The sequence below is a fragment of the Rosa chinensis genome, chromosome 7, assembly GCF_002994745.2.
Source record: "Rosa chinensis cultivar Old Blush chromosome 7, RchiOBHm-V2, whole genome shotgun sequence".
Taxonomy (NCBI): Eukaryota; Viridiplantae; Streptophyta; class Magnoliopsida; order Rosales; family Rosaceae; genus Rosa; species Rosa chinensis.
In genome coordinates, this window is record NC_037094.1 from 6,040,561 (window position 1) to 6,065,370 (window position 24,810).

A 24,810-nucleotide genomic window follows, 5' to 3' on the forward strand; every position below is an offset into this window, starting at 1 on the left:
AGCTGCAGCTCCACATGGTTGCTGAAATTATGAGAGCTGCCATGCTTGTTGCTTCCCCATATACTTTATGCCACACAAGTCTTCATACCTATATTTACACACTCAAGTACTTATTACAAGATGTAGATATTTATACTATAATATATTTATACTATAACAGTCTAAATGTTCTGTCCAAATGGTACTAAGTTTGAAAACAAACTAAGATAGATGATGAAGAAACAAAATTGAGTTAGAACTCCTTTGACACAAAACAGATTTCCGGCAGACTTGACCTCAGTGCACTAAAATGGTCATAACTTCTTCTATAAAATAGATATCGACGATCTGTAAAAAGTTCTGGAAACTAGACATCCGTAGCTTTCCATCCATATAAAGATCATAATTTTCTGAGCTCTGAACGATTTTTGACACTTCGTTGAAGTTGACTGATCTGCAGTGGCAGTTTTCCGAATCTGTAATGGATTTGATTTTTAAAGCACAATTTGTGTTCAATTCGGTAATTATCTTCTTCAGACTTCTTAGATGCTTCCACATGTCTTCCACAGGTCTCCTAGTATGAGTAGATCTCCATTTTATCTGTAAAAACACTAACTAAGTTAAATTGATCAAGATAAAGGAAATAACTTAGTAAAATATCGGGTTTAAACATTATAAATGTCACATTTTATGCTCCTATCAGTGGTTTGAGTTCTACCACTGAAGAGCCTACTTGCATTTACGAACACAATGCAGCTTGCATCGAACAGATGAAGCTAGGTTATATTAAGGGTGATAACACAAAACACATATCGCCAAAGTTGTCCTACAATCAGCAACAACAGACTCTCCTCAAGATTCAAATGAATCAAGTAAGGTCTGAGGAGAATGTGGCAGATTCGTTCACCAAATCACTGCCTAAGGCCACATTTGAGAAACATGTGAAAAGCATAGGAATGCGAAGACTTTCCAAGCTCCCTAGATTAATGTAAGTATCAGGGGGAGGTGTAGACGTCAGGGGGAGTCTAACACACACATGTCATACTCAAATGTAGAAGGTGCGTTGTGCTCTTTTCCTTCGACCAAGTTTTATTTTTGTCCCACAGGGTTTTTATTGTTACTTGGCAAGGTTTTTAGTGAGGCAACAACTCATGCACCATTTCATCTTTGACTTGGCACAAGGGGAGTGTTAAAGGAAAAACACATTATGTGCCTTCGTCAAAGAAACAAACGAAAAGGGAATCAAGCAATTACAAATCACAGCTCAATAAGCATTTAGTATCATCAATGTAATTGATATTTCCGTTGTAATCTTATCCCTATATAAAGGGGTTATGAATGAAATGAGTAGACCAATTCCAATCCATTTTTACTTTTACAGGTACATATATTTTCTTTTTTCTTTTTTTAGTCACATATATATTATTTCTTTTCTTGAAGTATTTGATTTTATTTTATTTTCTATTCCGCCTTAAAAGACATAGTCCCATAAAAAGATCTTTTTTATTTAAGTAATTAGGTCAATTTTTTTCTCTCACTGTTTCTCCAAAATCAATAAGTCCCAGTTTCCCAGACTTCAACGAAAAACTTGTGGTATCCTGTCCAATATATTTGTCGACCAACGCTCTCCCTCTTGACCTCTTCACTCTTCAGGTAGAAGCTCATCCTCGATCTATTCCTCTTGGTTATATGATCTTTGGCACATTTTTTTTTAATTCATATGTTTTTTGTTTTTAGTTCACAATTGCTTAATCAGTTAATCAAATCCATGAGTCACATCGCACTCTTGGCTTTCTGACTTTGTTTGAAAGGCGTAGATGTGTTGCGGTGTTGGTATATTAGGTATATATACATATATAATAATATATACATATATAATTAACCACAGGACATCTTCAAAGGCTTTGAATCAAAGCCGTGTATATTAGGTATATATACATATATAATTAACCCCAACGGCATCTTCAAAGGCTTTGAATCAAAGCCGCTTGCTTGCTTTCACCGAAAACCCTAAAAGATTCAACCTGACTTTGTTTGAAAGGCGTAGATGTGTTGCGGTGTTGGTATATTAGGTATATATACATATATAATAATATATACATATATAATTAACCCCAGGACATCTTCAAAGGCTTTGAATCAAAGCCGTGTATATTAGGTATATATACATATATAATTAACCCCAACGGCATCTTCAAAGGCTTTGAATCAAAGCCGCTTGCTTGCTTTCACCGAAAACCCTAAAAGATTCAACCTAGGTATATATATAAATTTTTTTATTGACCAAGTGATCAACATTTGACTAGGGTCATTATTATTGGATTCTTTATCATTTTCTTAGATTGTATTTTTGTTTTTCAATTAAGGTTTGGGATTATAGATTTGCTTGTTTTTGCTGATCAATAATTAAAGATTTTGCTTCTATTCAAGAGCGTATGATGCAATTTGAGTAGGTATGTTCTTTTTGTCTTAGATTTTGTTTTCGAACTTCTATAAAATGTTAATTTCTTTTAATTAGTTAACTATTTGATTGTTTGATATGTGTTTAATCTAAGATGTGGTTTGTAAAACCTTAAAAAAAATTACAAGAATTAGTAAACTTTTATTAAAAAATTTTTAGCCCACCCCATTCTGAAATCCTAGCTCCGCCATTGCTATCTATGTATATTCACATGACGCAAAAACCCTGTAATGAATTCCACTATGTTCAAAGAGCTATTGTTTTGGCCTTTTGGGCTTGTGAGTAAATACAATGACAAAAACCTGAAGAAAGAAACAGCTAGGAGTTAAGAAACTGGAGCTCCTTTCCAACCTCATCATTAGTTGAAATTGCCGGCCGAGAACTTAAATATGTAGTTATAATTGAACGGGAAAGACTCAAAGAGAATGGGGAGCTATTCTCAAAGTCAGTAGAATTAGCATCAAACTCTTTTATAATTCTTATCCCTTGTGCTCTTGATAACATCGAAATATTTTGTTCTTAAGCCAGCATGTACTCTTTTATCAAGGATGTTAACTGTCAATGAAAACCATAGTTGTCCTTCTCTTAAAAAAAATGATTCCGTTGTAAATAACAACAAAAAGTAAATATATACTATGAAATTAATGGAACATTATGATCTCTTAGGTTCTATACAATTGACGAAGGAGACCTCATACACAAAACTAATACAGATTGAGAAGGGAAACACTTGAGCAGTGGCGTCTTCACAATAATGCCATCTTCACTAGGTTACCAGTCAACTGCAACAGACCAAGAATCCGTGATGTTTGTCCATACAGTTTCAGAGGCACGTCGTATGCTTCCTTCAGCAAGTCGCTGGAACTCTATAGAAATTGACTTCAATCTTGTTCCTCAATCTGGCATCGCCTATGATTCACTGCCTTCTAGTTACTCCAAGTCGTATGATTACGATATTGTTATTAGAGATAGAAAGATCTTCAAACGTTGTCTTTACATTTCTGCCTCAATAGTTAGTCTTATTGTAGCTCTAATTTTGCTGCTACGGTTTTTGCCTCACAAGCATCATCACCATGGTCCTTCAAAAAATCTGACACTTGCATTGAACCAAGCTCTAACCTTCTTCGATGCTCAAAAATGTAATCTACCATCACCATTATACAGTATCTTACTAGGAGCAATTAAATATAAGATAATTGTCATAATTTTTTTTTTGACCTGATTAACTCATTCTAGAATTCCATTTTCAGCTGGGACTTACCCCAAAAATAGTCCAGTAAAATTTCGAGGGGATTCAGGATTGCAAGATGGGAATTTGACCAGTAACCACGCAAATCTTGTGGGCGGTTTCTATGATTCTGGAAACAACATGAAGTTCAGTTTCTCTACAGCTTATACCATGACCTTGTTAAGTTGGACTGTGATTGAATACCACCAAAAATATGCTGATATCAGTGAGCTTGACCATGTCAAGGATATAATCAAATGGGGCAGTGATTATTTGCTCAAAGTCTTCGTTCCTCCAAATGCGACTTCAGATACCACATTGTATTCTCAGGCAAGCCTTATGATTCATGAACATCAATTTTGTATCACAATCTTTTCTCGTGAATACGATAGTATGGGACTATGGTGAGAGTGCTCTTTACTTATTTCAGATTGGAAGTGCAAACAGTGATGGCACGACTCCTAGTGATATAAACTGCTGGGAAAGACCTGAAGACATGGATTATCAGAGACCTGTTTCAATTTGTGATAGCACAGCTACCGATTTAGCAGGGGAAATTGTTGCAGCATTATCTGCTGCTTCATTAGTATTTAAAGACGACGACAGTGTTTACTCAGGAGAATTAGTGAAAGCTGCTGGGGAGCTATTTGAGAGTGCAACTAAAGACCCTAATAATCAAGGAACTTACACCAGGGTTGAAACTTGTGGAGGAGAATCTAGAGACTTTTATAACTCATCTGGTTATAAAGACGAATTAGTTTGGGGAGGAACTTGGTTATTTTTTGCTACCGGTGACATTTCATATCTGCAATATGCCACAGACAAGTTTCAGGCTGCAGTTGATGATGAAACAAGTTCTGATAAATGGATTTTCGATTGGAACAACAAGCTTACTGCTAACATGGTACAGTACTTTACTAATTGCAATGAATCATTCTTGAGTTTACGTGCATTAATAAATATTCTACTTTGATCAGTTGAATTTAGATACAATAACTAGTTGGTACATATTGTAGGTCAGTTGAATTTAGCTACAATAACTAGTTGATACATATTGTAGGTGTTGCTAACGCGTCTTCAATTCTTTCATGATCTTGGCTACCCGTATGAAGCTTCTTTAAAGGCATCATCCAACATGACTGGCTCGCTTATGTGTTCTTATGTTTCTCGTCGAGTCTTCAGCATGACACCAGGTATGTATCAAATCAAGTACAATCAATGATTTTGGTGCATGTATTGATGCAATCCAAGACTACTGGCATGCCTTAAAATTTACTACATACAATAGGTGGGTTGGTCATCCAAAGGCCTGATTATGGGGCACCTCTCCAGTTTGCTGCAACAGCATCTTTCCTTAGTAAATTGTACGGCGACTACCTTGATCTTCTGCGTAGTTCTGGTGGCAGTGGCAGCACTTGTGAATTTACCGTAGAAATGCTGCGGAATTTCTCCTTGTCTCAGGCAAGTATTACATATAATGCTAGATAATGCAGGTTCAAACTGCAAGTTGAAATGCAATTGAGTCTTATTTTGCTTGTTTATTTTGTTTTTAGGTGAATTACATTCTAGGAGATAACCCAATGAATATGAGCTACATTGTGGGCTTCGGGGACAAGTTTCCGAGCCAAGTACACCATAGAAGTGCATCAATCCTTTGGGATGGTCAACATTACTCGTGTAAAGATGGATATAAATGGCGAGACTCCAAGGATCCAAATCCGAATGTGCTGTTGGGAGCCATGGTAGGAGGACCAGACCAGTTTGACAAATTTATAGATGAGAGGGACAAGCAAGAGTTCACTGAGCCTAGATTAACAAGCAATGCTGGTTTAGTTGCAGCTCTCATTGCACTTCATGATCCTCCTCATACTAAGAAGAGCAAGAAGAGAGGCAACTATGATCCCACTAAATTGGGCATAGACCAGATGGGTATTTTTGATAAGATTCGCTAATTACTGACTTGTACCCCTAGCCCACATATATATATATTAACGAATAAGAGAAGCTCTGGTAAACTTGTTAGGAAAACAATAACAATGACGTGGGAATGTTGTATAGTTTTTGTGTGGATAATGAATCATTCATCGTAGCAAAGACACATATACATGCATATTCTTATGAACTTTTTACTTTTTGTTTGTTTCAATATAAAATTATGTGACAACTGACAAATGACATAATTTGAAGTATCATTTTACTTTTATTATTAATAATTTTTAATTAGATTTAAGTCTCCGCATTTGTACATCTAATTACTAATGCAAGAAAGATTGTCGACTTGGTCCCTTTTGATCCTTTGAATGTCTCACTTGTGATCCTTCGATGCTTTTGGAATATGCTATTTGGACAAGACTATGAACTCCATCTACACCCAACCAAGGAGGTAGTGGTTACTACTTACTGCCACTGAGGTTTTACGTTGTCTCCAACAAAAATATAGAAACCTATGAAATATATATACACACACACACAGATCTTATCTAAAGTGACGCCTCACTCTGAAATTAACGTATAAGGTTGGAGTTTATGATCACTTTTCGGTTTCATATCCACATCTCGACCGTTCAGTTTTTAGGTATTAATTTATAGATCATCTCTGCAAAATGTCAGCCAAATTGATGATCTTTAAGGTATCTAACTCGCTTAAACCAATGGACAAACTGAATATGTCAAACTTAAACCGTACTAGCTTTAAGGCATTGATAAATTGATAAATGCCTTAACAACTATCAATTTAGCTAAAATTTTGCATAGATTATCTATACATTAGTACCTAAAAACTGAACGGTCGAGATGTAAATATATACAGATCCTATCCAGAGCGAGGTTAGGGTTTAGGGTCACTTTTCAGTCGCATATCCAAATCTCGACTGTTCAGTTTTTAGATACTAATGTATAGATCATCTCTGAAAAATTTCAATCAATTTGATGGTCGTTAAGGCATTGATAACTGTCTTAAAGCTAATACGGTTCAGGTTGGACAGATTTAGTTCATCCATTGGTTTGAACGAGTTAGATATCTTATAGATCATCAATTTGGCTGAAATTTTGCAGAGATGATCTATACATTAGTACCTAAAAACTGAACGATCGAGATGTGGCTAGGAGACCGAAAAATAATCCTAAACTCTAACCTCTCTCTGAAATTACAAAACAAGGCATATTTCTGGATAGGATCTGTATATATATAGGGCTTCTTGGGTGCGAACGTCTGCACCTAAGCATTAGGTGCGGATTTCCATTTTTTCCCCACTTTTTGGTCACACATTTACATCTTAACCGTTCAGTTTTTAGGTCCTAATGTATAGATCATCTCTGCAAAATTTCAGCCAAATTGGTGATCGTTAAGGCATTCAAAACTGCAATTTACAACAATGAATACGAACGGCATATTCGGAACCGTTCGTATTCATTGTTGTAAATTGCAGTTTTGAATGCCTTAAGGATCACTAATTTGGCTGAAATTTTGCAGAGATGGTCTATACATTAGGACCTAAAAACTGAACTGTTAAAATGTAAATGTGTGATCGGAAAATTGGGAAAAAATGGAAATCCGTACCTAATGCTTAGGTACGAACGTTCACACCCAAGAACATCTTTTATATATATATATATATATATATATATATATATATATATATATATAAATGTTAACTACATCTACGCATATGTAATGCATTTTGTTTTTTTTTTTTTTTTAGGGTCATGATCTTTATTTTGTGTTCAAACTTCAAAGTAGATAAGTCCACTTCATTGTCGTCCTATGGGAGTCATCAATCCTATTGCTACCTCTCTACCACTAACTTAAAATCCCTTGGCCCTCCACCTTAATTGATTAAGATTTGGGTCATTTCACATGTAATTTTCTCTCTTTTTTTCCCGGGCCAAACAGATCATAAGGCCAGGACAAAACCCAAATAGGAGTGGGGAAATTTTGGCATAACAAGTAAATGAAAAGAATGGAAACATTTCTATTCATGTTGGTTTCGTGTAAATGCGATTGAGTGTATTGGACTAGATTAAAACAACGGATTTAAATGATTGTTTAAATTTAGAATCTAATTTACTTAATTAACACGACAAACATCATTCGATTTGATATACACAGATAAAAAATGATTATTACAATTCATTATTAAAAAATAATTCAACTAAAAAAACGAAATGAAAACACAAACTCACACCTAAAACATAGCCAAGCATTTTTGTCTCTTCGTAATAAGCAAAGGGTATTAAGAATTGAGAAAGAAAATTAATTGAGTTATCCAATTAGATGATCGACCATCTGTGTTTTTTTAGGTTTTGCGTGCAGCAGAAATTGGCAAAGCCAAAATGGTGTTTTCTGGCCTTCTGGGTGGAAGGTCCCCACACGGTTTTAGAATGAGGTTGGTGATGAAGATATACTAATATTGTTGCACATCTTAATTATAATTAATTTATCAAACAGTTTTTAGAAAAGCAGTTGCACAAGATTGAATAAGGGTCTTCTTTTGCCGGCTCTTGTTTTTATTTTCTGCGTCTAAAGAGTCATCATACAAATGAATATCTGCTAAATATATGGTTCAATTCATTTCCACAATTTAGAATGAACTTTTTTGTTTCACTTTGCCAAAAGCTCTTGTTGCTCAAAGTTGACAGAGTCTAAATCAACCATTGGAAATTGAATGGTCGAGATTGCCAGCCGACCAAGTATTTGATAGAATGAAGGGGCTCTTATTGCTCTTATTCTTATAGCCAGATATTTGGTAAAGCAAAGCATCAAAACTTTTACATAATCTAGGTATTAATTCCCTGTACTTAGTAGGAATTCATCAACTTTGCTTGTGAGTTGTGATGACATGACAGATTTTCATTTATGCACTCATGGGTAAAAGAGGAAGAAAATATCCCCTATTCCTATTCTACTTGGGAATATACCAACACTTGCAGTACTATCACAATATTGTGGGATCAAATCGTTTGAGAGTTACATATGCGTAGATGAAAATAAAGAAGATAAGACAACAACACATTATATTTAAGAATTTCAACATTTCTAACACCATCATAAAATGTAATGAAAAATGATCAAATTTATATTAAAATTTGGTACACTAAGTTGGAAACAAGGGTGGATACTTAGAGACTAATTCAAGAACCATTTTAGGGCAATAGTCTTCTAAGTGAGATAAGTTTATTTGAAATAGGGTATTCTAAATTAAAATCTCATCCAACAAGACTATTGGAGTTTGGAGATATAAGTAGTTAATCCATCATTACGGAGGGTAGAACAGTTTCAAAAATGTCATAAATATTTTGAACTCTTTCAACCTCTTACCAAACTTGAGAAGAAAATTCATGACCAACTTCAAATCCTTCAATCAAACAAGCCTAATTATTCAAAACTAAAATTGGAATGACTATAATACCTTTGACTTTGTATAAAAATTTACACTAACACCATCGTTTACCAATAATATTGACCTGGTCAGTAATTGACTTCAAAAGTTATACTTAATTACCTGAAAATGGTTTGATTTACATTCAAATCTAATTGAGCACAATTTTCTTACTTAATTACTGAGCAAGTAAACATTATTATAACTGTAAAAACTTATGGTGATAAAATTAATTAAATTCATGAAAACGAAATGTGTCAGAGTGTTGGCAGGTAGTTCTCTCCTTGATTAAACATGAGCACGTACGGCCACCTACTCCTTCTGTGTCTCGTGCCAAGCACGTGCCAATTACAATTTCCATTTTTACCTCACTGTAAATTTTGCAAAAATCCCACCTTTACAACTAACCCACCAATCACAAATCACCAACCAAGCTAGCAACTACTTCACAATTCATATCTTCCCCCAAACTCTTTTAATATTTTTCCTTTAACACCCACAAAAACAAATTCACTCACAAAATAAATATAATTATTATCTATCTTCGTCTTCATTTATAATACTCACTCTGGTTCAAGCTGCTCCCAGCTTTCCTTGACGCTTTGTTTCTTCCTTCGCACAAATCCCATTCGGCTCTTGTTTATTACGCGCTGCTCTGTAACTCTGTTCATCACCTTGTAAATTTCCGATCCAAAGTTTCAGTCTTTTTTTCTGGTTTTGTTTGATCTGATCACTTGGGTACAATCCTCGGTTCAATTTTGGATTTTGAAGATAGAATTTGGGTTTGCTCTGCTGGTTTTGGTTAACCCAGAAAGGGAAGGATAGTAATTTGCTCTTTCCTTTTATAAAACTTTGACAAAGCTTAAAAACCTCAACCTCACTGAGCTCCCTATACCTTTTCATTTGTTCTCTGAGTTGGGTTTTTTTTTAGTCCATTTCTCTAACTTGGGAAATCAGATAAGTAAAGAAAAGGGTATAGGGTATTTGTTGGTTTCTTGTTTAGTGATTGCAATTTCCTCTGTTTTTGTGGTTACAAAAACGGAGGTGTTGGTTCTGATTATCTCGAGCTTAAAGTTTTGAGCTTTTGGAAAATGTTGAGTACAAGATTACAGTCTGGAAATGTTAGTGGAGAGGGCAGGTTTCACATTGCTGGGAAAGCAAGGAAGAGATGCAATCAGCAGCAAAAGCAGGCCAGGAAAGCAAAGAATGATGCAAACCAGAGCCCCAAAGAGAGCAAAGTTGTGGTTTCTGAGATCAAAGAGACTCAAAATTCATTGGCAAAGCCTTGTTCTGATCCCACTTCAACGCCAAGGAGTAATCTTGACAGGTTTTTGGAGTCTACTACGCCTTCAGTTCCGGCCCAGTATTTCTCTAAGGTTGATCGTATGTTTATGCTTATTTGTTTTACTGTATGTTTGGATGCTAATTATGTGTGTGAATGTTGACAAAACTGGATTTTGTTATTGGGTTGTTGAAATTTGAGAAAATAATAAGATGCAATCACCAAAACCTTGATCAAATGAGTAAATGTAGGACTATGGTGTAGAGAGTGTGAATTTTGGGTAGTGGACTATCGGAGTTTTGATGACTTCTGTCTTGCGATAATGATGAAATTCACTTGCTAGTACAATTGTTTTGTCATCTGGAAGAATATGGCCAAAATTTTGTTACTTTTCTATTAGATGTGTTGCTATTAATAAAGCATTACTGATTTGTGGTGTTGCTGAACGATTGTTTGTTTGAACATTGTGGTTTTGGTTGCAGACGACAATGAGGGGGTCGAGAACTTGTGATGTGGAGTTTCAGTCTTACTTCGCTTTAAATGATCTTTGGGAATCGTTTAGGGAATGGAGTGCTTATGGAGCAGGAGTACCATTAGTCCTTAACAAAAGTGATTCTGTTATTCAATATTATGTTCCTTATTTATCCGGTATCCAATTATATGGCGAATCTGCTGTGAAGTCAAGTGCAAAGCAAAGGTATTGAAACCTGTCTGTTTGGATTTATACATTTTGAATGCCAGAATTATGTGATATGTAACTTCTTTAAAAATACCCACAATACCCATGAACAAACTTTGTCTGAAATAAAGTGCGTTTTCATTCTTTATTACATGCAGAATCATGGTGCTGCACTGTCATTTACAACATTTACTGCTTGCAACTTTGTGTTGATTATGGTCTGCTTCATTAAGAATCTCATTGTCTTGAATTTCTGCCTGTTTTTATTCATCTCTCCCATTCTTCTGCTATCTTTTTATTCTATGTCTATCTCTTTTCTGGAAGGATTTTCCTTATGAACTTTTGTCGTACATAGGCCTATATGATTCTTTAGAATCTAGATCCCTGTGTGGTATGGTTTATTGGCACGTAACTGGATTTTGACTTTGGCATTTGCGTAGGCAAGTTGGTGAGGACAATGATGATGACTACTATTTGGATTCAAGTAGTGATGCAAGCAGTGACTATGAAATTGAAAAACTCATGAAGACTACTAGGGAGCAGCAGCATATTCTTCACCAATTAAACAATGAAGTTTCTAGTAGAATGGACGGGTTGTCCATATGTGATGAACACCCCATATTGCAAGAAGGCTTTTCTAGTGATGATGGAGAAGCTGGGACTTCTCAAGGCTTGCTTTTTGAGTATCTTGAGCGGGATGCTCCATATGGCCGTGAACCATTGGCTGACAAGGCTAGTTTTTTCTTCTTAGTATAGTACATTTTTGGTCTGAACTCTGCATCAGCTACCTTATTTTTGTTTTGATGTTGCGATTTTGACAGATATCAGACCTTGCACGCAAGTACCCTAGGTTGAAAACATTGAGAAGTTGCGACTTACTGCGAGGCAGTTGGATGTCAGTAGCTTGGTAAGAAAAACTTGATCTGTATTACTATATTGCCAAATATGGACCAAAATTCATCTGCCCAGGTTGAATTTGTAGGTATCCCATATATCGAATACCTATGGGTCCAACGTTGAAAGATTTGGATGCTTGCTTTCTGACATATCATTCTCTTTCAACACCCATGAAAGGTAATTGTTAATTTTCAATAGTCAGCTTTAGCCCGTGTCATCTTCTTTTCTAAAACACATTGTTGATGCAAAAAGCATGCCATACTGGCTATTTACCAGAAAAAAACTTTCTTAAGTATATCACCCTTGGTACTACTCTTGCAACAAAATGAGTGAAATTGAAATGCAGTTTTCATGCATCTTGGTGGTATACTGTTGGTATACTGTTACTAGATATCTAGGCATTGCTTTTGTTTGGCACACCAGCAACTGCTTGATAAATAACCAGTGATTCATGTCCATTTGAGTTTTATTTACCGTCAGTTATGGTCACTTCTGTGTACTTGTACAACTTTGATTGAAGCATTGCATTACCAACCACTGGCAGGGTGGTGAGGGTGCCTAGTTGGGGTGGGGAAAAGTTTAGTATTTTCTTATCTTATGGCCTGAGGTAGGCTTCCATGTTCGTTCATGTGTTACAGCCCTGGTAATCATTTCTGAGAGTTACTAATATAGGAAGTATACGTAATAGTGGGTGTGGTATGTTTTTATTTAAGGCTGGCATTGCTCACCAAGTGTAGATGCCTCATCTCTCACCTAGTATATCATTAGTGGCCATTTTTAGACACATTCTGCTATGATTGAGACATCGATGATATTTATTTTGTCTTGCCATTCCTAAGATAGATTTCCTTCCTCGCAGGTAGTGGAAGTGACCAAGCTCCAGTGATGGTGTATCCCAGTGAGGTGGATGGTGTCCCAAAGATTTCGTTGCGTATTTTTGGATTGGCTTCATATAAGCTCAAAGGATCCTTGTGGGCACAAAATGGTATAGAGTGTCAACTGGCCGATTCCCTGATGCAAGCTGCAGACAACTGGCTTAGCCTGCTTCAGGTCAATCACCCTGACTTCCGGTTCTTTGCTTCACATGGCATGTACTGCAGGTGAAATCAAATCAACAGTTGTTTCATTGATGCAACTATGCTTACCTTCATCGACGACAATGCTGAAGAAGTGACTGGTGGATTATGATGGAATGCCCTCGAGAGGGGGTCTTTCAAATGTCAACTTACAGAAATAGAAGATGAAAAATGGGCAAAAGAGAAGGGAAACAAGAAAAAAAGAAACAGTGAGAAAATCCAAGGCTGGGAGGAAGCAGAATAAGGTTTTATAAAGAAGGCCCAATATAGATGAGAATATGAGAATCTGATGTAAGTGGTGTATGACACAGTGCAGAACAACTCTAGAATATTGATCCTCAAGGTTTGTAATGCCTTATTAGTCAGACATCAATATTTCCATACATTATATATTTATATCATAAGAAAAAAAACAGAAAAATGGAAATTACTTTATCATTATGGGGTGCTTTTTCTTCAATCTTCATGAAATGTTTAAAATTTTGTGCTGTTTCAAGTCAAACTCGCTTCATACTGCATCAAAAGATTGTTAACTTGGATAAAAGTAAAACAGTAACTTTCGATTTACTTCCTTAAATAGTAACTTAAACTAACCCAAATTTGGGCGCATTTTTTATCTGAAAAGGAACCCAAACCCAGAATTGAAGGGCCAGGTTGTCTCAATAATTGAGAGTCTTTGTTCCTTTTTGTCCTCTTGTGCCGGAAGAACTGAATACAAAAAATAAATAAAACCGTTAAGACCCAAAACTCGGTCTGCCTCGCCGAGTCGACTCAGCCAAAACGTTATGGAGTAACCGCAAATCCAGAAATAAATAAATAAAGCCAAAAAAAAAAACAAACCAGCAAGAAAAAACAGAAAAGGAAAAACTAGCCGTTGGGGGAAGCCCCAAATTTCAAAACTTGATAATAATAAGGTCTGATATAGATCCAGGCCAAAATAGCTTTTCATCATTTCTCTCTCTCCTTCTGCTTCTTCAAATTCGAATCGCAAATTCAAACGCTCCCTCGATTTCTGCAAAGTGGTTCTGAAGTTTCTTTCTTCCCCTAGGTCGGGCGGGCTCAGTACTCCGGTGAGTTCTCTCTCCTTTCCGTTCTAATCGTATCGATTTTCAGTTTGATGTAGGAAAAATCAAATCTTTGTTGTTCCGAAACTATACAGAATTGGAAAGTTTTTTAAATTCCGAGTGAATCTGCTTTAAGACTAAACTTTTGTTTTCTATAAATTCTTCCAAATGTGATCAGAGGATCTAATCTCCATATATCTTGGGCATCTGAAAATTGATGCTTTAAATTTGAATTTTGTTTACTACATTTCTAAATATAGAATTTTATATATATTTTTTCAGGGGCTAAATTTTTGAAATTTGTGTTTGGGGGTTCAGTTTATTTAGTTCTAATTGTACTTTTCACTATCAGACTGATCCATATGATTGATTTTAACAGTGGCTGTTTTGGATTGACAGGCCCCAAAATTTTGGTGCTGTTTTAGGAAATTGAGAAAAGATGACGGTCAGAACTCCTGGAACCCCAGCTTCAAAAATTGACAAGACGCCAGTGACAACTCCGGCTTCGAAAATCGAGAGGACACCAGTGTCAACTCCAGGAGGGCCGAGAGCTAAGGAAGACAAGATTGTTGTTACCGTGCGTTTGAGGCCTCTGAGCAAAAGGGAGCAGTTGGCAAAAGACCAAGTTGCATGGGAATGCATCGATGATAACACCATTGTATCGAAGCCTGTGGACCGCTCAACTCAGCAGGCCTCATTTACATTTGGTATGTAAAAACACTTGCCTATGCCTATGTCTCTTGTGATGGTTCCTTCCTATTATTATCATTATGAATTGTGTAGGTTATATTAGTTCATTGGATTGTGTTTTTTATGGCAGATAAAGTTTTCGGTCCAAATAGTATAACCGACACTGTATATGAGGAAGGAGTGAAGAATGTAGCCTTGTCTTCTTTGATGGGCATCAATGGTATGTAGCGGTTATCCTTTGATTATCATGCTAGTGTTTCTTTTGTAATCTTATACCTGAATTGAACTATAATTTTTCTTTTGTGGCACTGCAGCTACTATATTTGCTTATGGACAAACTAGCAGTGGGAAGACGTACACAATGCGAGGAATAACAGAGAAAGCTGTCATTGATATCTACAACCATATAATGAATGTGAGCTTATTATTTATTTGCAATGATATATGTATGGCTGTGAAGCTTGATGAAAAACATGTGTACTTAAGAACTTGTGAAAGTCATTCAAGAGATTGTAGCTTCAAAACTAATCTGGTGCTCTTATCGTGTGGCTGCAGACTCCAGAGAGAGATTTTACAATAAAAATCTCCGGACTTGAAATATACAATGAGAATGTCAAGGACCTGTTAAATGCTGAATCTGGTCGTAATCTAAAGCTTCTAGATGATCCAGAGGTACTATATTAGCATTTATATGCTTTTCCAATGAGATTTTGAATGAATGTCTTCCTCCTTTGACCTTCGCTTTAAGTTCTAGTATTTTCCTGAAACACAGAAAGGTACTGTGGTTGAGAAACTGGTGGAGGAAACTGCAAGCAATGATCAGCACTTGAGACACTTAATCAGCATTTGTGAAGGTAAATCCTTGGATCCTTTGACTTGAGTCAGATTGTTTCATCTCCCAATCTTTTTGAATAGAAAGTAATGCATTTCCTTGTTTGTGTAGCTCAAAGACAAGTTGGTGAAACAGCTTTAAATGATAATAGCTCACGGTCACATCAGATAATAAGGCTGGTTAGTTAATTGATCATAGTATCTTTGATGTTCCTTATTAGATTATAGATTTTACTTTTGTTCTATGACTAAGAGATTGCAACCATATTGTTTCTCCTACAGACAATTGAAAGTACACTCCGTGAAAATTCAGATTGTGTGAGATCTTTTGTTGCAAGCCTGGTAAAGATAAAACAAAAACTTGTCCTGCAATAACCAAGTTGATTCGGTTATTCCTTTCTTGTTAATAACTTTCAACATCAACCTTCTGCAGAACTTTGTAGATCTGGCTGGAAGTGAACGAGCTTCACAGACACATGCAGATGGTGCTAGGCTAAGGGAAGGTTGCCATATCAACCTTAGCCTGATGACACTTACAACTGTTATCAGAAAGCTCAGGTCAGAATCTATCCATACATCTCATATTTTGTTATTCCATGAGCTAAACAGAAGAATGGTAAATGAGATTTCTGAACACCCAACCATTGGCTATCTAATGAGCCTATCTAATGAGCCTAAGGAGATCATGTTATTGAGATATAACCTTATAGTCAGTTTTTCCCGTATTTCTGTTGATTGTATTGTTTCTGCAGTGTTGGAAAAAGAAGTGGCCATATACCCTACAGAGACTCAAAGCTCACTCGCATATTGCAGCACTCTCTTGGTGGGAATGCACGCACTGCTATCATATGTACCTTGAGTCCAGCAATGAGTCATCTTGAACAATCTCGGAATACTCTTTACTTTGCCACCAGGGCAAAGGAAGTCACAAATAATGCACGCGTGAACATGGTAATTATTTGTCGCTCATCAGAATCTTCCGGTTTCAATTTTACCTAATGAGAATCCAAAGTGAATATATCTATTTGAATGCTTTTGCTAGGTTGTTTCGGACAAGCAACTAGTGAAACATTTGCAGAAGGAAGTAGCTAGGCTGGAAGCAGAGCTGCGCACCCCTGCCACCCCAGATCCATCGAGTGAAAAAGATTTGAAAATTCAGCAGGTAATAAACTGCCACTAAAGGTGGTCTTACATTCTTTTCTTTTTCATGTATTATAAATATAACATTTATGGTTATCGCCAGATGGAAATGGAAATTGAAGAATTGAAACGCCAGAGAGATATTGCTCAATCTCAAGTAATTGAACTACGCCAAAAGCTCAAAGAGGATCCGCAGGTCTATATTCCATTCTTCCTTTCTCTCTCCCTGTTCCCATTCCTCCCCCCAATATAATTAGAAACTAAACTGACAAATTTTAAATTTGTTATTGTATATCAACTTCAGGTTTCAAATCCATTGGAATTACCCCATCCTTCAGTGACTTCAGTGAAGAAATGTCTCTCCTACACTGGTGTTCTATCAACAAAACTTGATGGCAAGGAGCTAGGCCGTGGTGATAAAGCAAGAAATATAAAGTTGAGGCAGTCTATGAGGCAATCATCAGCTGCTCCTTTTACACTAATGCACGAAATCCGCAAACTTGAGCACCTGCAAGAGCAGCTAGGAGATGAAGCAAATCGAGCCCTGGAAGTATTACAAAAGGAGGTGGCTTGTCATAGACTAGGCAACCAAGATGCAGCTGAAACAATTGCTAACCTGCAAGCAGAAATAAGAGAAATGCAGTCAGTAAGATCAGTGCCAAAAGATGTTGATGTTGGAACTGTGGTTGCTACCAACAAGAGTGTCAGTGCTAATCTAAAGGAGGAGATCACAAGACTTCATTCACAGGGCACCACTATTGCAAATCTTGAGGAACAGCTTGAAAGTGTTCAGAAGTCTATAGATAAATTGGTGATGTCTCTTCCTAGCAATTTTGAACAATGCAATAATGAAGCATTCACCAAGTCTAAGAAGGAGTCCAAAAAGAAAAAGTTATCACCTTTAGCTTCAAGCAATGCTGCCAACCTGCCAAATTTTATCAGATCACCTTGCTCACCTCTATCAGCTTCTCGTCAAATTATAGAGTCTGATGAAATTGAAAATAGAGTTCCTGAACATGATGATACTTTGTTCAGTGATATCCAACCAGAGTCTGATAAGGGGACTCCCACAAAGAGTGAAGATTGTGGAGATGTTTCGTCAAAGGAAAACACTCCATATAGGCCTTCTAGTTCGGTAAACATGAAGAAAATGCAGAAGATGTTCCAAAATGCAGCAGAAGAGAATGTAAGAAGCATAAGAACATATGTAACAGAGCTCAAAGAGCGGGTGGCCAAACTGCAGTACCAAAAGCAACTTCTAGTCTGCCAGGTATGTCAGCATTCCTTCTGGGTCTCCACATATGCATGTTTTTTATGTTAACCTTTTGAAGAAATCTCATTGCATATCATATTGTTATGTTTCTAGGTTTTGGAGCTGGAAGCAAACGAAGCAGCTGGGTATGAGATGGAGGATGATGAAATCACATGCGAGCCAGAGGAGCCCCAAGTCCCATGGCAGATAACTTTCAAGGATCAAAGGCAGCAAATCATTGAGTTATGGGATTTGTGCTATGTCTCTATCATCCATAGGACACAGTTTTATTTGTTATTCAAGGGAGATCCAGCTGATCAAATCTATATGGAAGTGGAGCTCAGGCGATTGACATGGTTGCAAGAGCATCTGGCAGAACTTGGTAATGCTAGCCCTGCTCCTCATGTGGGAGACGAGCCAGCAGTCTCTTTGTCATCAAGGTTCGATATCTTTCTCTTCTCTTTTACGTGGGAACTTGTCGATGTGTAATACCCTTCATTAGCTTGTAGTGCAAGATTTTAAAAGTGTCCTGCATTTTTCTTTCATGCAGTATCCGAGCACTAAGGCGTGAAAGGGAGTTCCTTGCCAAGAGGGTAACCTCACGTTTGAGCGCAGAGGAGAGAGATGCATTGTACATCAAATGGGATGTTCCACTCGAAGGGAAGCAGAGGAGGATGCAGTTTGTGAATAAGCTCTGGACCGACCCTCATGATGCCAAGCATATACAGGAGAGTGCTGAGATAGTTGCAAAGCTTGTTGGTTTCTGCGAAAGCGGCAACATGCCAAAGGAGATGTTTGAGCTGAATTTTGCACTTCCATCTGATAGGAGGCCATGGATTATGGGATGGAACCCAATTTCAAACCTTCTTAACATGTGAGAGAGAGTACATTTTGTTGTAAAGTACTTCACATTCTTTAGATTGCTGTACATGTAAATTGATTTTCGAGTTTTCCTACGAAATGCTCTCCTTCATTGTCTGTGCTGTGACACTGTGTGCATGGTGATGATTTGGAACTCATTAGTTTACATTTTCACATCTCAATAAAGAATTGATTCATTCCTTAAACATTAGTCTCAATACCTCGCAAGCTCTCTATCTCTCTTTTTTTATCATTTTGTAATAAAGCCAAGATATGAGAGGGAAAAGGGGGGAGAAAAAAAGTGCAAAATTGAAAAGAAAAGAAGTGGCTTCGCCCGGGTTCGAACCGGAGACCTTCAGTGTGTTAGACTGACGTGATAACCAACTACACCACGAAACCATTTGGCATAAGAGTACCTAAATAGCTATATAAAGTATAGAATAACACGAGAAAATATGACCCTGAGACTTGGACAGTTGGACGTTGGATTTGTTTTTGACTTTTAGGGCAAAGGCCCATGGAAGAAAAGAAAAATGACGAGCAAGCAAAAACGCTACAATGGTTGCTGGATCTAGTTGAAGCTGAACTGTTGAATTGGCTTTTGTATCAATGATTATAGAGGTGTCGTGTGATAGCTCTTAGATATCTACTGATTTTCCAATAGGGTTTTATTCGGAAAATGTTTCAATAAAATCATAAACCTCAGTAGCTATTCCTGGTATAGAATTGACCATATAATTAATATCTTCTTTAGTAATGTCGGCTGAAGTCTCGAGTTTAAATATTTGTCAAAAATTGCTCCGTGCAATGATAATTAGATTTAGGAGGCGGCATTATGGCACCAAACGACTCACATTGTTGCATTGTAATAAACTACCACAAGAACAGGTAAGCATTAAAATGCAGAGGCATCCAAAGGACCATGCCCCATTAATTATGTGGGAATTCAAAGTGGTTGTTTGTGGTAGTTAAGCGGCTAAAAAGGAAATGAAACACAACATCTTTTGCTTTCATCGCCCAAACCACAACTTTGTTCCCGAAAACTGTCTAATCATACCAATGAGATTATGGCGGACTTCCCAACCTCATTTGATCAAAACCCAACAATCAAAACAAAACCCTTTCTTTGTTAGCTCCTTCTCTTCTAATAAAGCCCTCCCTCACTTTGCTTGTATATCTATTAACCCCCTCATCACGTTGTCAACAAGTATAGAAACTGTTGAAGAGGAAGCAGAGAAGGACCAAGAGGGTTGATCATGGCTGCTGCTTCTTCTTGTTCTTCTGGTGTTCTGTTCGGATCAAGAGAGAATGGAGCTTTTCTGGCACAGTTTGATGGCCTTAGGCAAGTGGAGAAAATGCATATGCCTTTAGCTCCCACCAAGCCACAAGGGCGTGTTTCTACTTCAGGTACCTATCATCCCTTAGTCTAGTTAATTCAATTTAGTTTATGGTCCATTAGTCTAGTTAATCCAATTTAGATTAGTGCGTAGGGAAAAACATGGATCAACATGGCATTGATGGTCTAGTTTATAAGTTCATATGCTTTTGTACACCAAAGTTCTCCTAAATGAGTTGTTAATGTTGGAAAGCAGCAGCTAATTAATTTGAAATATGTTTACTTGCTATACTATGTGAATACATACCCTTTCTTTTTTATGGTTGTGCTAGTAGTACTATATGTAGCATGATGTGTTCTTAACTGTGAATCTGGAATTCTGGATATACAAACAGGAATCGCTTCGTCAGAGTTAACCTATAACATGCAAGTAGAAAAGGAACATTTTTTCATATAATTAAGGCTCAGACTTTAAGCTACATAGGGCTAGGCCCTGTGTTACAGTATGTAATGTGAATCGGTTTTGCGTTGGATGCTTTAACTTCTAAATATAAGTGTCTGTATAATAAAGACTTTTCGGTTTAAATTGTCGTCTTTGTGATGTCCGGGGGCCTTACATTCGGTTAAGGATGAGGGGAGTGATTTTGACTCAATTGGGTGTTCAGTTCTAATTTAGTTTTCCATCCTCAGCACCAAAATGTAGAACAATCAAGGCCATGGCATCCCCTGCTGTTTCTGCTCCCAAAAGAGAAACGGACCCCAAAAAAAGAACTGTAATAACAGGGCAGGGTCTAGTCTCAGTTTTTGGAAGTGACATTGATACTTTCTACAATAGACTCCTGGAGGGAGAGAGTGGAATCACTCTAATAGACAGATTTGATGCTTCAAGCTACTCAGTTAGATTCGCGGGACAGATTCGTGATTTCTCTTCTACAGGCTACATTGATGGGAAGAGTGATCGCCGTCTTGATGATTGCTGGAGATATGGTATGGTAGCCGGCAAAAAAGCCCTTGAAGATGCCAACCTTGGACCTGAAGCCCTTGAATCTGTGAGCCACATTCATTTCATGTTGTCATTTTTCACACATTGCGACATTGAGCGCTTCACCTAATTGATTTGTGATATATATGTTTAACAGTTGGACAAAACAAGGATTGGAGTGATAGTTGGGACAGGTATGGGAGGCTTAACAGCTTTCAGCGCCGGAGTGGAGTCTCTTGTTCAAAAGGGTTACAAGAAGATTAGTCCATTTTTCATTCCTTACTCCATTACCAACATGGGGTCAGCATTGTTAGCAATAGACACCGGGTTAATGGGACCAAATTACTCCATCTCTACCGCTTGTGCCACTGCAAATTACTGCTTCTATGCAGCTGCAAATCACATTAGAAGAGGTGAAGCAGATATCATGGTAGTTGGAGGGACTGAAGCTGCAGTCATGCCTGTAGGTGTTGGAGGTTTCATTGCTTGCCGGGCCTTGTCTCAGAGAAATGATGAACCCCACAGAGCTTCAAGACCATGGGACAAAAATCGTGATGGTTTCGTTATGGGAGAAGGCGCTGGTGTTCTGGTAATTCAAAAACATCATACATTATTTTCTCTAATGTGACTTCATGTACTTTAGTCCCGACATGTGAAATACATAACGTTGTATCTGATATGTATTTCACCTTGGCTTTTTTATTGGTTCTTGTACTAGATTATGGAGAGCTTGGAGAGTGCATTGAAAAGAGGAGCACCTATAATTGCTGAGTACTTGGGAGGCGCTGTAACTTGTGATGCTCATCACATGACAGATCCCAGATCAGATGGACTTGGAGTGTCATCTTGCATAACCAAAAGTTTAGAAGATGCTGGGGTTTCCCCTGAAGAGGTAACAGCACTTGTCGAATTCTAAAGAAGCATGTCATTTATGGCTATTCTAGATTCTGATTTAATGTGACATTTATAATTCACAGGTGAACTATGTGAATGCTCATGCAACATCCACACTAGCAGGAGATTTGGCCGAGTTTAACGCCATCAAAAAGGTCTTTGGGAAGAACACATCCGAGATGAAGATCAATGGAACCAAGGAAAGGCACCCGAATGTCATTCACATATTTACTCTTAAAAGGATTTGTTTCTATTTGAAAATAGTAGTATACATGAACACTAATTTTTTACACTTAAAAACTGAGGTTCCTTAATATTCAAACTTATCATGCAAAAATAGTGCATTATAATGATCTTCTTATTTTTCTTGTTGCAGTCCATGATTGGACATGGTCTTGGGGCTGCTGGTGGATTGGAAGCCATAGCAACCATCAAAGCAATCAACACTGGCTGGCTTCACCCAACAATTAATCAAGATGTATTGACTTTAGTTCATTTCAAATACTAAGAGTGGTATCTATAATCTATTCAAATTTGTCTAATGCTTTTGGTTTACAGGACTTGGAGCCTGCTGTTACAATTGACACCGTCCCAAACGTGAAGAAGAAGCATGAGGTTAATGTTGGTAAGTACTTTTAAACACTCTCATCAAGATACCTAGATTAAATACACAAGAGAAGCTGTTAGTGTGAATCTCCAAGCATTACGATATCCACTGTTTTCTTGACTAACCAAAATCTTCAACTTGCAGCCATCTCAAACTCATTCGGCTTTGGAGGGCACAATTCTGTGGTGGTCTTTGCCCCTTACAACCCCTAAACAGCATTCAAGCCACGAAGTAAAGCAGTAATTTCCAATCACCTTTTCTCTAATTAGAACCTCATTGATTCTGGGATGTTCCATTTTCTCTGAAGCATACTAGAGGCTATGTCAGTATGAGAATCAAGTGCACTGTGAGGAGTCCAAAAGCCCATGTTGCCCTTTTCACCATGTGCATTTTATCTCATCATGATGATCTTTGATGAGACCAGATTTTTTTTTTTTTCCACTGAATAATACATAACATCCATTTTCTCTGTGTTTCTTGTCCAATGTTGGCCATATTTTCTGATTATCAATGCAGCTGAATTTTGTATTAGACAGTTATGATGGGCTCATTGTAGAAACAATTGTGGGCTTAAATAAAACACTCCTTTTACCTTGTTCTTATTGGGCTCTGATAATGAACTAGAATGCAATTGGTATGTTTGTCAAAGACTAAAATTTTCTTGATCTTTCCTTCATACTTTCACTTCTTTCAAGGACCGGTATTAGATACAACATTTTTCCGCTACTTCTTTTAGTAGGTTTTACTTGAAGTTTTCGTATAATGTTCATCAATATTTGATATTTCTACATTTTAACACTTATGATATTTCACTAAAATCAATGTCAATGTGCCTTACCAGTCAGATTGAAATACCAACATTTTTCCTTCGTACTCTGTTGAGAGCAATTTAAGTTGGTCCTTAACCTTATTAGTTAGATTCCATTTGAAGTTTGTTTATTTCCTCCATAACAGCAGATGTTATTTCAATTCTGCAGTCCATGAAATGATGAAATGACCAACGTCAGAGCTGAAGTTATACGTTACCTCCTTAAATATATATGCATTAAAACTTCCAGAACTGACTTGCATAAGTAGTTTTGAGGCATAATATTCTCTAGAACTGGTTGTTGCAATATGACTCGTGTTTTCTACGTACAATTATATATATCTACTACCTCAATCACTGAAATTTAGGTCAACAATAACAAATCTATAATGTATAGAGTATAGACAATAACACAATCATTTTCTTAGAACAAGAAATTTACCTCCTTTCATAGAACGATTAAGAAAGACAAAATTCATGAAAGTGATCTGGGAACTAAACACAGCCTAAAAATGGACTTCAAGTCTTCAGGAAGACATACCATTTACTTTGACTCAAATCCTGAACACTAAATTCAGTCAGTATAATTATTCCTTTCTAACAAAAAAAAGATCCCCATGGCTCTAGTGTACAGCCATCATTGAGTAATGGGTTTGTTGCCTTTTACTTTTCTCTACAGATGGAATGTCACTCTCCAAGCTTATAGTTTAATGATACAGAAAGAAAGTTAATGCAGAAACAGCGCACAACTTGCTATAGACTAAGGTTTTGTTATTGGTTTCACTCTGATTAAAAGTTCTAGCCGGGTGAAGTCTCTCCTCAGGTTCAATCTGTGGATCGTATTAGCCCCCTGATTAAACTAAGCGATCGAGCCTTTATGCCGACACTGAAAGCTCATTAGTAATTTTCCCACTTGCTTGGTGCTGATTACTGTTGTGGCTGGTGAATCAGTGAATGTGATCAACACCTATAAGCACATGGACTAGATGTTGACCCTCTATTCATCTCTAGATATATTAGTACAAGTATGGCTGCCTATTAGGTTAAAAAAACAGTTAGTTCATCTATATATATACTAGAAAATGTCCACACACCCGACGGGTGTGAGAGTAGTGGGGACTTATAATTTTGAGAGTGGAGAGTTTAAAATAATTATTTTCTTTTATTTTATTTTTTTATTGTTTTATTTTGCTTTTTACATTTTTATCCCTAATGTTAAAATGTAATCCATGATATTTTAATATTTGAGGGTTATAAAGGTAAAAAAAATCAGTTTTGGCTAACAACACCTCTTCTCTTAATAATAGTATAGATATATATATATATATATATATATATATATAGCTGTTAGTTGTAATTAAAAGG

At 36.9% G+C, this 24,810-nt stretch overlaps 4 protein-coding genes and 1 non-coding gene across 7 annotated transcripts; 4 read left to right on the forward strand and 1 right to left on the reverse strand.

The window, feature by feature from the left end:
- The first annotated feature begins 1,549 nt into the window (after nt 1–1,549).
- LOC112180601 (endoglucanase 25) lies at nt 1,550–5,628 on the forward strand. The gene is made up of 7 exons (XM_024319155.2): nt 1,550–1,632; nt 3,107–3,579; nt 3,691–3,998; nt 4,099–4,572; nt 4,729–4,861; nt 4,957–5,129; nt 5,222–5,628. The coding sequence occupies exons 2-7, from the start codon at nt 3,195–3,197 to the stop codon at nt 5,618–5,620; spliced, it is 1,872 nt and encodes a 623-aa protein (XP_024174923.1). The 5' UTR covers nt 1,550–1,632; nt 3,107–3,194; the 3' UTR covers nt 5,621–5,628.
- A 3,912-nt stretch (nt 5,629–9,540) lies between these two features.
- LOC112176565 lies at nt 9,541–13,419 on the forward strand. The gene is made up of 6 exons (XM_024314561.2): nt 9,541–10,422; nt 10,811–11,025; nt 11,448–11,739; nt 11,829–11,914; nt 11,990–12,081; nt 12,764–13,419. The coding sequence occupies exons 1-6, from the start codon at nt 10,138–10,140 to the stop codon at nt 13,006–13,008; spliced, it is 1,215 nt and encodes a 404-aa protein (XP_024170329.1). The 5' UTR covers nt 9,541–10,137; the 3' UTR covers nt 13,009–13,419.
- LOC112176564 (kinesin-like protein NACK1) lies at nt 13,193–19,024 on the forward strand. 3 transcript variants are annotated; one of them, XM_040510802.1, is made up of 15 exons: nt 13,193–13,324; nt 14,446–14,751; nt 14,865–14,954; nt 15,049–15,149; nt 15,290–15,406; nt 15,507–15,588; nt 15,678–15,745; nt 15,848–15,907; nt 15,999–16,123; nt 16,318–16,516; nt 16,608–16,727; nt 16,809–16,901; nt 17,010–17,975; nt 18,072–18,397; nt 18,508–19,024. In XM_040510802.1, exons 2-15 carry the CDS (start codon nt 14,484–14,486, stop codon nt 18,833–18,835), a joined length of 2,943 nt encoding a protein of 980 aa, XP_040366736.1. In that variant the 5' UTR covers nt 13,193–13,324; nt 14,446–14,483; the 3' UTR covers nt 18,836–19,024. The 3 variants fall into 3 exon arrangements, with proteins under 3 accessions (XP_040366736.1, XP_040366737.1, XP_040366735.1); XM_040510803.1 differs by lacking the exon at nt 13,193–13,324 and adding an exon at nt 13,622–14,050 and having other exon boundaries at nt 14,424–14,751; XM_040510801.1 differs by lacking the exon at nt 13,193–13,324 and adding an exon at nt 13,622–14,050 and having other exon boundaries at nt 14,444–14,751.
- Nucleotides 19,025–19,143: 119 nt separating this feature from the next.
- Nucleotides 19,144–19,217, reverse strand: TRNAV-AAC. Its single transcript has one exon. It is a non-coding gene; the product is annotated as a tRNA-Val (tRNA).
- A 616-nt stretch (nt 19,218–19,833) lies between these two features.
- On the forward strand, nt 19,834–23,239 carry LOC112175223 (3-oxoacyl-[acyl-carrier-protein] synthase I, chloroplastic). Its single transcript, XM_024312876.2, has 8 exons — nt 19,834–20,225; nt 20,845–21,203; nt 21,294–21,725; nt 21,855–22,028; nt 22,114–22,230; nt 22,407–22,508; nt 22,589–22,655; nt 22,782–23,239. Exons 1-8 carry the CDS (start codon nt 20,075–20,077, stop codon nt 22,847–22,849), a joined length of 1,470 nt encoding a protein of 489 aa, XP_024168644.1. The 5' UTR covers nt 19,834–20,074; the 3' UTR covers nt 22,850–23,239.
- The last annotated feature ends 1,571 nt before the right edge of the window (nt 23,240–24,810 follow it).